This window comes from Engraulis encrasicolus, chromosome 14, assembly GCF_034702125.1.
Source record: "Engraulis encrasicolus isolate BLACKSEA-1 chromosome 14, IST_EnEncr_1.0, whole genome shotgun sequence".
Taxonomy (NCBI): Eukaryota; Metazoa; Chordata; class Actinopteri; order Clupeiformes; family Engraulidae; genus Engraulis; species Engraulis encrasicolus.
In genome coordinates this window covers 15,887,647-15,899,711 of record NC_085870.1, presented here as the reverse complement: position 1 = coordinate 15,899,711, position 12,065 = coordinate 15,887,647, and the positions used below count along the sequence as shown (strand labels likewise).

Sequence of the window (12,065 nt, the reverse complement as noted above, 5' to 3'; positions counted from 1 at the left end):
ATTTATAGTGGCAAAGTAAAAGTGAAGTGAAAGCCCAACTGGGAAACTCAGACTCCCATTGTCATTGTGACAGCACTCCACAGCACACAAGTGTACACTGCATATGACGAAATTGCATTCATGCCTCACCCGTGCAAGGGGGCAGCCCCCAATGGCGCCCCAAGGGCAATGGAGCAGTGCGGCGGGACCGTACCATGCTCAGGGTACCTCAGTCATGGAGGAGAGTGGGAAATAGCACTGGTTAATTACTTCCTCCACCAACCTGGCGGATCGGGAGTCGAACTGGCAACCTTTGGGATACAAGTCTGACACCCTTACTGCTTACGTAGTACCCCAGAACTGAATTTGCATGAATCTGGCCCTACTAGCTGGGAGAAACTGAAAGTTTTAATCAAGAGGGTAGGACCAACAATACTCAATCAAACCAAGATACCTCAAACCCCACCCACCCAATGCAAAAACAATGTGCCAAAGTCAGGTCTTCTAAGAGGGCGTTGTCCCCCCTTCTTCTTCTCTGTCCGTTGCGTTTGGTGGCAGCAACATGGACTGTGCACTATCGCCATCTAAGGGGCTGAGGGATCCCAGGTACAGCGCTAAGGGAATTCCGGTGATCCAAGGATTCATTTCCACACATGTACTCTAGGGGCGTAATTTATTCTCAAACTCGTTGGTCTCCTAAAGGGGCGTTCACCCGACCTGAAATGGATCCAGGAAATGAATTAAGATGATGTATCTTGATCTACTTAAGATAGTCTTTGGTAGGACATTATAGGTCTACACTTCACCCAAATGCTAATGTTAATGCTAGTGGACGCGTCAGGTGGAGTAATCCCCTGTAGCACTACTCTATTACTATGTTACTAATACTAATTCACCCAATAAGTCAACATTGTCTCTGAAATGACTCAAGGACCAAACATAATTTCAGTCGTTAATGACATTGCAGGCTAGGTGTGGACAAGATATTGGCCTTTTTAAAATATACAGGGTTTTTTTAATACTAATTTTTTAACATTTTAATATCTCATTATTCATACTGGGATAACTGTTGTGTTCCATGTTGCTTGTGTAATTTGTTGAGCCAGAAAAGAGCTTTCAAACATCAAAACCATGTCTTTGTGGCTTACATTGACTGACATACTCCAGGATGAATGTATAGTGTCCTACCCTCTAAATCAAAACTTTCTTCGTCTGTTTTCCCCTTAATGTTGGAACCAGATTCATGCACAGTTCTGAGGTTCTACCTTGTCATTAAAAAGGCACACTAAGGTGTATTAAAATCTGTGGCAGTCGAGCCCTGAAGTGTCTGATTTCACGTTAAATGACCTGTATGGACACAAATCATTCAAAGAGGAAATTCTAAATTGAGTCAAACTAAATATTTCTCTCAATCCACTTAGGCAAAGAGTAGCCTGTGTCTATTGTTACTGAGAAATAAGTAGGCTACAGATGTGTGATGCTGTAGTAGATTTGTTTTGTAGCCGTGTGGTGGTGAATGTAAAGTTATTGTACAGCAACTTGCATGGATTTCCAGGTTAATAACTTTGTCTTTTTTAGATTTTTTTTTTGCTCTTTTAGACGTAATTATTGACAGGACCCAAATGTTTGGGGGAGAGAGACGGATCATAGGTCGGCAAAGGATCCAGGCCAAAATTGAACCTGGGGCGGCCGCATAGTAGACGAGTGCCCTACCATTAAGCCACTGTAGGGCCTTAATTACTTGTTTTTACTTAGCAATAGGACATGAACAATTGAAAGTCTTCGTTTTATTTAAAGACGAGAATGTTGCCCTTTGATGAAAATATATTTCTAATTCTTGACTTCTCAATGATGTCTGTCATTGATTCTGTTTTTGTATCAACTTAATTTTGTGTATTGTGGTGGTAATTTTCCTCTCAAGAACACATTGTGTGTCTAAACCATAGCTTTCTTTAAGTGAAACTGACAGGCGGGCAAAGGGGCCCGGGCACGGGAGAAGGGGGTGCCCAGAATTAGCTCTTCATTACACTGTAAGTAATTGAGAGTGGGGCCTTTCATATGACTTTAACCCAGGCCCAGCCAAAGTTGTCAGCAGCAGCCCTGCCTGATTTTTAATCAAACGCCGCTAGAGGGCGCAGCAAACAGCCCACGAGGACGCACTGAGCAGACTCAGTCAGAGTGAGTGGATTGTAGTGTACACCCTGTTCTCTCGCTGGCTTTCTCTGGACCGCTTCCTTTCATGGCTTCCTGACGGCTCGCCACGGTTTCCTATTTCATGCTCGCCCGCTGCTGACATCACCACTGTTGTCTGTGAAAGTGTCAGATGTCGCCAACAGAGGGGGAGGAGACAGCTGCAGGCTGCAGGCTGTGGGCCGTGACATAATTTTCTCCAAAAGACTGCTGCTGCCATTTTGTGTGTGAGTGTGACTGTAATGTGTGTGTGTGAGTAGAGAGCAGCTTGATCAGTGGGGAAATCAGAAGGGTGTGTGTGTGTGTACAGTGATTGCAAACAGAGACTGCAATGCTGGTACACTCAAGAGGGTGTAGTCAAGTCACATCCATTCAGCACATGTTCAAGTCATTCATATTTGGTACGGTGACAAATGTCTATTTCTTTATCATGACCACTGCTGAAACAATTCATGAGAGGAGTAGGCTACGGTGAAAGTTTCTCTGCCTGATCCAAATCAAGTGGTGTTGTGTTACTCACATCACACCCTTTTGAACCACAAAAGGGGATATGGGAAACTATGGTAAAAATGTGTCTGGTGAAGTAGGAAATAGGTTACAGGAAGTTGAACTTTTAAGATGGTGCTTCACCAACAAGGATTAAGCCAACTGTAAAATAAACAAACCACAGTGGTTTTTTGTAACATTAAAATCCAACTCCTTACCCCCTCATCCTTAATGTCACTAAACATTCTTTCATTATTATTATTATTATTATCAAATTATTTGCATTGGACACTTTTGGATTTGGATGTTTTACCAGCTATAGTTCAACAAAGTATTTGACAAAAAGGGAAGAAGTTTAGGCGTGTATTTGACACACAAAAAAAGAAAGAAAACCCTGACAGCTATCGGGAGTTAAGTAACATGTACCATGTGACCCAGGAGGCGGTCACAAGGCCCTTCAGAATAACAACGCTCCCATCCCCCACTGACACACAGACACACTAAAAAGCAAGCTGCCCTCCCTCGTACACACCCCAACGGCCAGAATTCTCTAATACCCTCAAATAACACTTATGGTTTCAGGGCTGTTTCCAAACTTTAACTCTTAAACGCGGTCTGACATATACAGTAAACTGCTCCGTCCTGTTTGACTTGAGATTTTGGCAGCTTCACACTCTTTTGGAGAAAGTTTTAAGTGGTGTAGTTTTACTGTTTGCTACACAACAAACTTTTTTGACACACCCTCTGTACTGTTACATTTCTCAAGTCTTATCGTTGAAAGGTCTCTTGTGGAAAATAAAATGGCATGTGGTGTTGTGATGTTTTATAACCTCAATCGCTCAAGGTGTATTATGGAGTGTTAGATTGAGTGTTTTCATAGATTGCAAGTGTCTTAAAGCTTTGTTGTTGCTATAGGCCCCAGCTTTCTCAAGGGAGGTCCTGAAGCCGCAGTGAGGAAATGGACGGTTTATTTTCATTAGTTCCAAGAGTTACTTTCTTACCTCTGTTTGGGTTCATAGCAATGCTGAGTTTATTCATACAGCACTGTTTACAAGAACATGCGGTTAACCAAAGTGCTTTACAATAGGGATAGGAGGAAGGACACAGTACTAGTTGCAATAAAACCACATATTTACACAATGACAAAATGAAATGCATAATTTAAGTATTAGTGATTTTAATAAAAACTAAGATGAAGCCCAAACACCTTCCAAACACACCTCCAATAGGAAGCCAGTAAATGTAACGGTGACATGAGATGTAACATTCCAGCCTGTTACAAACAACCAGATATTTACACAATGACACAAAATGAAATGCAAAAGAAGACCATGGTTTTTTTTCCCCACAAACCAAACATGAATCCATACACCTAACTTGCACACCTGTCATTATAAGGCCAGTGAATGTACATGACATTGCAGCCTGGTACACTACAAACAACCAGTAGCTGGATCTGATCTGATGTGGTGTGGTGTAGTGCAGTGGCGGCTGGTAGTCTGTCAAACAGGGGAGGCTGTTCAATTACAATATGTCCAGAACGCAAAAATAAAGGGGGGGGGGGGGGGGGGGGGGGGGGGGGGGGGAGGATTTTGACATCTTACATTGGTCCTGAGCAACATATGGCCTCACACACTAAAGGACTCTTGTTGAAACAAATGTGTTAATCATTAATCATTATCCCCCTTGTAGCCTATTCATAGGGAAATGTTTTTATTATTATTATTATTATCATTAGGCCTACCTCCGCCACATAATGATGTGATTTAGTTTGCCTTCGTTGTCTTTGTTCATTACTTGGTGCACGGCTTAACTTACCACTAGAGGTCGCAAAATCTTTAATTATTTACCAGACATTGCCAACACAGTAGGAAACAAGGACTCGCCACTCACGGGACTTGGCAGTTAACCAGTTGATAAGACACCACGAAAGCTCAAAAGAAACGGTTGTTCTTCCCTACCTTTTTCACCAAGTCAATATTAGGCAGTGCTCTGCTCTGCTCCTTGATATTCATTTTCTCCTCATAAGGACGACTGGAATTCGCCAGAAGAATTCTTGCAAGCTAGCCCTAACGAAAAGTAGGCAACTTCAACTTTTGAATTGGGAGATTAAAAAGGATAAGGACATGCCACTATTAAGACTTTATTCGCAACACTAGTGTCACTAGGTTTACAAGAATATGTACACAAAACTGGAGTACACCGCAATGAATAGCTTCCCCACTGGTTACCACGACGAAACTTCTCAGTCAAATTAATAACATATCCGCATTTCGAAATGAAATCAACTACTATAGCCTACTGACACGGGGTTCACCCAATCACAAGTCGGAGCTCCAGTCTCCGGTCCCTCCCCCCTCCTCTCTCTTCTCCATTCACTCCCAGTGAGGCTCAGTCTCAAAATCAAAAAAATTTCACGGCAATAGCCAATGACCGTTTAGCATTTTGCCATTGAAAAATCGTACAATCCCACATGCCATTGAAGTCCATTGAGACTCGACTCGCTTGCGTTGTCATGAGCGGAAAAAAACTCGTGCGAGCCTCGGGATCTTATAACAGATTGGTTTCATCTCTAAGTTGAGCACATGCATTTTCTATGGAGCTGGGTCTGAAATAGCAATGTTATTAAGTTGTGTAAAGCATTAGTTTACATATTCTCCGTGATTTTGGACAGGAGGCGGCGCCTCCCTTGTACTCAAAGAGGAATCGCCTCTGGTGTGGTGTGGTGTGGGGAAAAAAGAGGAGAGGCGGAATAACGGTGTTATGAAAGTGTTTCTATGCTCCTTTGTGTCCGCAGGGATTGGGTAATGTGGCCATTGAGCACAGATTAGGCAGCAGCAACAGCAACGACAGGCGAAAGGCAGTGGAGGAGGGGAGAGAGAGAGAGAGAGAGAAGTGGAGAGGGAGGTGGAGGGAGGGATGGCATTGGGCACTGGGCTTTACTTTACTTAGGCCGTCGTGTCATTATACATGTGCATAATCCGGCTCACTGTGTCTTCCTGTGCACACGGCTCTGAACAGGTCTTGCTTACTGACAGCAGCAGGCCAAGGCCTTGTCCTGTTGTAAATCCTGCTGCAAACCCACTAAACCAGTAAATGCAGTGAAGGCCTGCTGTGTTGTTTTATCAGGCTGCATATTCTCTATTAATAATTACATAACCTCAAAATATCCTTATGTCCACATGTTTTATTTAGTTAGTGTCATTATTTAACATGCAGTGGAAATCTGACAATCTGCCATCATCATTGCAGGAATTCACTGAGGCCATGCTTGTACTTCATCTACAACATATTAACTATAAATGAATAATAATTGCTTTGCTTTTAGAATATCTGTCTAACTGTCTAAAATTGTTAAGACAGTTGTCATGCCTTTTTTTAATGTGCATTGATGTCCATTGCACTGGGTTGTTTCATTGTTTTTGTTCCTGGAAGATTTTATTATGGTCAGTGTCAGAGTTCAGAGTGGGCGTAGGCTGTTGTTTTGTATCCATTGCAAGGGGGACGTGCAGAGAGTGCTTCTTTGTGTTGCAAGCCGTAGCATTCCCTCAGTGAACTTAGGTATGTCAGTAGTGTCAAGGCCTGGGGAAAGGCCTTTTAAAAAACCTCTCGGAAATCTGCAGTCTCGCATTGTTGTTGAAGAGTGCACTCTTCCGATGTCATAACAGTTCTCTGTGTGCGGATAGCTTTCATATGTGAAAGCCCATTGGGAAACTCCAACTCCCATTTGTCATTGTGACACAGCACACAAGTGAACACTGCACACAACGAAATTGCATTTATGCCTCACCCGTGCAAGGGGGCAGCCCTCAGTGGCGCCCCATGGGGAGCAGTGCGGTGGGGCGGTACCATGCTCAGGGTACCTCAGTCATGGAGGAGGATGGGGGAGAGCACTGGTTGATTACTCCCCCCACCAACCTGGCGGGTCGGGAGTCGAACCGGCAACCTCTGGGATGCAAGTCTGACGCCCTAACCGCTCACCCATGACTGCCCTGTCCTCTATAGGACTGTGATTGCGCAGAATGGTGTGTGCGTGCGTGCGTGCGTGCGTGCGTGCGTGCGTGCGATCACGTCCGTGCACGTTACTTTTTTGCCCCACCTCCTGCTCTGTTTTGTATCTGTTACACTGTAAACATATCACATGTACAGGATTCAAAACTTATATGGCTCCAGGGTTCCCTCAACATTCTACTGTAGCCATATGCACTATACTATGAAACTTATGTAGGCCTACACCTTTCCTATTGACAATGTGGTAGCGACAAAGTCTTCAAAATATGGCTGACTGAGTCTAAGAAAAAAATAGAGGAGGAGCACGTTTCCTCTTCATAGTGTTCAGCAGAGCACCAGCAACTTCTTTGCAGTCACTTTTTTAAAAAACACACTTTTTACACGACCTGTAAGGTTGAAAAAGCATTGTGGAAAGCAGAGGGGCATCATTAAAAGAAAGACTACAACATTTGTATACTTGCAGGCCATTCCTTCAGCAGAGGTTTTGTTTTTAAAAAGCAATTTGAATGTATAAAAACACACTTTTACACATTCATGTACTCTAGGTCTACCCTTGTCCAAAGTCCCTTTCGATGTGCATGTTGTTTTTTTGTTTTGTTTATTACTGTCAATGTATCATCTATTATTGTTACTTGCAACTGTTTGTCCTTTGGTACAGTAACTTTATCTATCACTTTGATATACTGATTTACTGCAGTGCATGCTTGTATGTGTTGACTGTACGGACAACAGCTGCATGGAGTCAAATTCTTTGTTTATGTACTTGACCGAGAAATCTGATACTGAATCTGGTGCAGGCCTATTGATTTTCAACAGGATAAATTGCATGGCCATAACCCATAACTTTATTTACCATTTTGTCCAAATATTCATATATTTCACAACTGTGCCAGTATTTTGGCATATTTCTATCTGCACAAGACATGTTTACAGCCTTCTCTGTGGACTGCAGTTTTTGCTCCTCCTCTTATTTTTGACTTGCCATTTGAGTACCATGTGTTTATGTTGTTGATATTGATTCATGTGTTTGTATAATGGTATTGATTTGCCCATTGTGTAGGATATGTCAAAGCTATTGCCTACAGTTTAGCTAGATAAAGTAGATCTATGCAGCTATCTGTTTACCCTTTTAACAGAATTATAACTATTGGTTAAGGCTGCGCTCTTATTGTGAGCATTAACTGTTAGAATCATGCATGGCCTTGTACACAATGGACTACTGCGCAAATTACGCATTTCATTCAGCTGTTGTCTATTAGTGTGTGGTGTTATTGTATATCTCTAAATAACAACAAAAACATTGTTCCATCCAAAATGTTTCTTTTTATTCACAAATAACTTTTACACCAGTTTTTTTCAAAGTCTCAAGAAGTTATTTGTTACCGTTACGTGAGCTGCAATATGATTGGTTCTTCAGTCACACTCCTACCCAAGCCGTCGTCAAAATAATGTCATGTTTGGTTTCTGCCCATGGTGGTAGGCTACTCAAATGACATGCAGAAATACAAATGAGAAATCATCTTGACAAATGACATGTAAAAAAAACATGGAAATGTAAACAAAAACAGGAATGTTGGCAAGCTGATCTGCCTTACTCGGGTGGACCTATTGTGTCACAAAACTCGTTAAAGTCTCTTTGCATGAAATCTTCAGTTTGATTGGCGTCGTCTTCTGATGGAAAATACGGCAAACTTTCTTCTTGGTCCAGCACAGCGAAGTCGAAGGCGAACGCGTCACATTTGACCAATTGTGGAGGACAGAATAAACCTAATGGCGGCGGGGAGAGTTCAAGACTGTCCATCAGAGCGCCTCTAGCGTTCTCCAAAACACCAAGATACGAGTCCATATCTGCAAAGTCCATTTCACAATCCGATCCACTGTCTGTCCCCACAGAATCTGACCGCATATGCATCATCTGATACTTCTCATGCATTAGAAACTGATTGGTATTTCTTGGTGCTCGCATACCTGGTGCTCGGTTCCCTTTGATGTTGACAGGACGCAAGACGGTGTCTGACGGACGCGCTCCTCTCCACTGGTTCAGTCTGCGGGGCTCGGGGTACCCGCGCGCCCTGCCCCTTCTCCCTCGCCATCCTTGCTGCTTTCCGCACTTGTACCAGCGCGGCGCGTCTTTCCGCCTCTCGTCAGCCTGGATCTCGCCCTTACATGCCTGTCTGTGGAGGGGCCCCCACTGGCACACAATGCCCTTGCCACACATTCTTTCTCCGGAGAGCATTAGAAGCTGCGCGCTCCCCCTCTCACATAATCTTCTGCTGCGGAACGCAGCTAGGAGAAAAGCAAATTTCTCTTGTTACAGAGATTTGGCCTATCGTGATTCAGCACACGACAAGTCCAAGAGTCTACCTTTTTACAATTGTTTCTTGTTTTTTCTTTACCACTGGCTTTAAGTAGTACATAGCCTGGTTTGACTCCCCTCGCACAGGCAGCTTGCCCGCTAGCAGACACCAGGTAGCCTACCCTCAAATGTCCTGCGTGTTTCTTTAGACTAATAGACCCAATATGAGAACAATCATAAGCTAAATGTCAGCAACAAACGTGTCGACGTTTCCTACTGATTTGCAACAATAAGCTACCTTGTTATCTCCACAGCAAGTGCACACTGCGTGAAGATAACAGTTGACAATAGTTTACATGGCGCCGCATAGTGTTATATATACTAATGGAATGGTCCATTCACCAAGGAGTGGGGTGGGGACAATATTTTGAGGCAATGTTATTGCTAAAAGGCGACACAATTTCCAGATGCCAAGTGTTTGACCGGGGTATGTATACCCTTTCCCAAACTGCAGTGATTGTCATGTGAATGACCTAGAATGAGAACCCTAGGCTACACTGTAAATATCAAGGCACCAGCCCTGTAGAAAAATGGAACGGTCTGGGGTTTTTTTTTTTCACTTCGTTGTGCCAAAGACGAGTTTGTCTGACTACCTGCTCTCTCAGTTCTGTCCCCCTCCGCCCTATTTTTTATTTTGGGTATTAAGTATGTGATCAACGTCTACATAGTCATTATTTGCCCCACGACTGGCATGGTCTACACTGGGGCACGATCAAGTTGTTACCAACATTGACACTATCGTTTTTTTTCTTTGCATGTTTTATTGTGGTGGAAAATAGGCTATGACCTGTTTATCATGGGATCCATAATCACTTTACCTTGTGGTGACAGCTAGGACAAAGGGCTATACTGAGCACGATGTAGGCTATAGTGGCATTCTCATGTTGAATTAATTTTGTTTCAGAGTGATAAAGACTTTGATAGTTCACTACCTTCACAGCTCCTCTTTACTGCATTGGTAAGCTACCTCGACTGTCATCAGTCGGTCTTGGTAAACTAACTTAGCCTATGTACTAGCTGTAGGCCTAATTACAGCAAAGATTTTCATGGTCCTAATTCTCTGATTATGCCTGCCCTACAGTGAAAAGACCACCAATTTTAGCGACATCAAAGCAGATATTTTTCTTAGTTCTACCCAATAGACCGTCTCGTCAAAGATCCTGGATCCACATTCACTGACAGTTCGAAACTAGATCTCTCAGACTCCAAGCTTCTCTGACTGGAGATTTTGTAGCACTGGCCCGACAGCAGCTACTGTGGCTGTGGTGAGACTGGAGCGGATCTGGCGCACATCCGCCGCTGCTCAGTGTCAGCTGAGCATGGGACTTTGGATGGGAGGGTTGATTAAATCAGAGAGATGTAAATATAAGGAGACAGTCGTGAGACAGAGATCGATGGACTACCATGAAGTACATTGTGTGTGGTTAAAATAAAATCAACCAGACTGTTTCTGGAAGAAGAAAAAGGACGAAATAGCCGCTCGAGAGCTGTCAGGCTCATCGTAGGGGGCTAAGCTTTCATTTTCACGGGTAACTGCAGCACGCTTCTGTGTCTGCACATTGTCCTTTCCATAACATTTCGAAATGGACTGCGATGAGTACCCAGAAGAAAACTTGCAGAAGAGGGTCCACATCGTTGGATCCGAACTCGTCGACAACTATACCGTAGGTTTATTGCTTCGATTACCGTTACTAGCTAATGCTGTGGCTTTACTTCTCAACCGCGAAATGCTAGCTAGATACTTGAGCAAATTCGTACCAGTACATTTTGCTCAAGTCTTGTGAGACTGTTTAGGGGGGCAATTAGCTCCTGTTCATGTAAGTGTGCCAAGCTGTCAGGTCGGGTGACGCTTGGGACCATTGCTTGTTGATCCTGTCGCTAGCAGTCAGCTGCACGTCATTTAGCACTAGTTCTAGCTACCTCATTTGCTAACCATAGGTTCGGCCATTCTTGTTGACAACGTTACATAATAGCACTAGCTCTAGCTATCGGTAGTTCTGGCGGATAACGTGAAGATGGCGTGTCTGCCTGCCTGCCTGCCTATCTGGCACTGCAGGCTCGCTTGACTTGTACAATAGATTAATAGTATTCAGACACAACCTACCAATCCCGTTGTTTGTTTGTAAAAGTAAAACATTCAAGTATTTACTTAAAAATGCGGGTTTGATGTGCCAACTGGAGGGAGTTCGGTGTTTGTTAACTTCCTACTCGGTTACTTTGTTTCGGGGGAAGGTCGATGGACTTGACTGTTCCATCACACGTCACGCTGGTCCAGAAGATGCTGTTCAGTCATCCGAAACTTACCATCTGTCAAGATGTGCCGCCTTGGTGGTTTAAAACGTTAATATGATTTCTCTGCCCCATTCCTTAATTAAACTAACAAGAACAATACAGTAAAAGGGAGTCCCCCGATTGGCCAAGAGAAACAGGCGCAAGCGCCAAAATGTTTTGTGTTTTGTTGTCGCCTTTGTGCCAGGATAATGATTGACAACAACCAGCCTTGTGCACCATCTTCAACAGATTCGTAGCTGTTGGAGAGTGATTTTGGCCGTGCTTTTCACACGTTTATCTCTACGAACACCTAGATATTCTGGCCTGCCCATGTTCTGATCCATTTTTGTATTTGTTGTAAACATGTTACAACAGCAACCAAAACATTGTGATGTCCCAGGCTATTACTCTATGACCTCTATGTTACCTGTCACAACGCAATTAAGCTCGAATTTCCTGCTCATCGTTTTCTTATTGAATGCTAAACCATGTTCCTTACCATGTTAAATCTTATTTGAACAGTCATGCGAAAAGCCCTAAATGAACCCACCTATTGTTCCACTGTCTATCCCAGTACATTACAAAGCCCTAACCACCATTATTGATCTTGCCAGATATGGTTTGCCACCAGCCATTCACTGTCATCAACCTATTCATTTTCATTGCATTTAAATGAATACAGGTCCTCGTTTGCATCACAAAACTTTTGCATCATCTAAGCATACTAATTTTTCCTAACGAGGTACAAAATTTGGCCAATACAAATGAGGGG

At 43.3% G+C, this 12,065-nt stretch overlaps 2 protein-coding genes across 3 annotated transcripts in view; one reads left to right on the top strand and one right to left on the bottom strand.

Moving 5' to 3' along the window:
• Positions 1 to 7,528: 7,528 nt before the first annotated feature.
• On the bottom strand, positions 7,529 to 9,295 carry wu:fb55g09 (coiled-coil domain-containing glutamate-rich protein 1). The gene has a single exon (XM_063215072.1). It carries the CDS (start codon positions 8,900 to 8,902, stop codon positions 8,258 to 8,260), a length of 645 nt encoding a protein of 214 aa, XP_063071142.1. The 5' UTR covers positions 8,903 to 9,295; the 3' UTR covers positions 7,529 to 8,257.
• A 110-nt stretch (positions 9,296 to 9,405) lies between these two features.
• nisch (nischarin) overlaps positions 9,406 to 12,065 on the top strand; it is a 34,205-nt gene continuing 31,545 nt past the window's right edge. For both annotated transcript variants that reach the window (XM_063215071.1, XM_063215070.1), the window contains exon 1: positions 9,406 to 10,686. In XM_063215071.1, the coding sequence (XP_063071141.1) occupies positions 10,606 to 10,686 (81 nt within the window). In that variant the 5' untranslated portion in view covers positions 9,406 to 10,605. The remainder of the gene's footprint in view (positions 10,687 to 12,065) is intronic.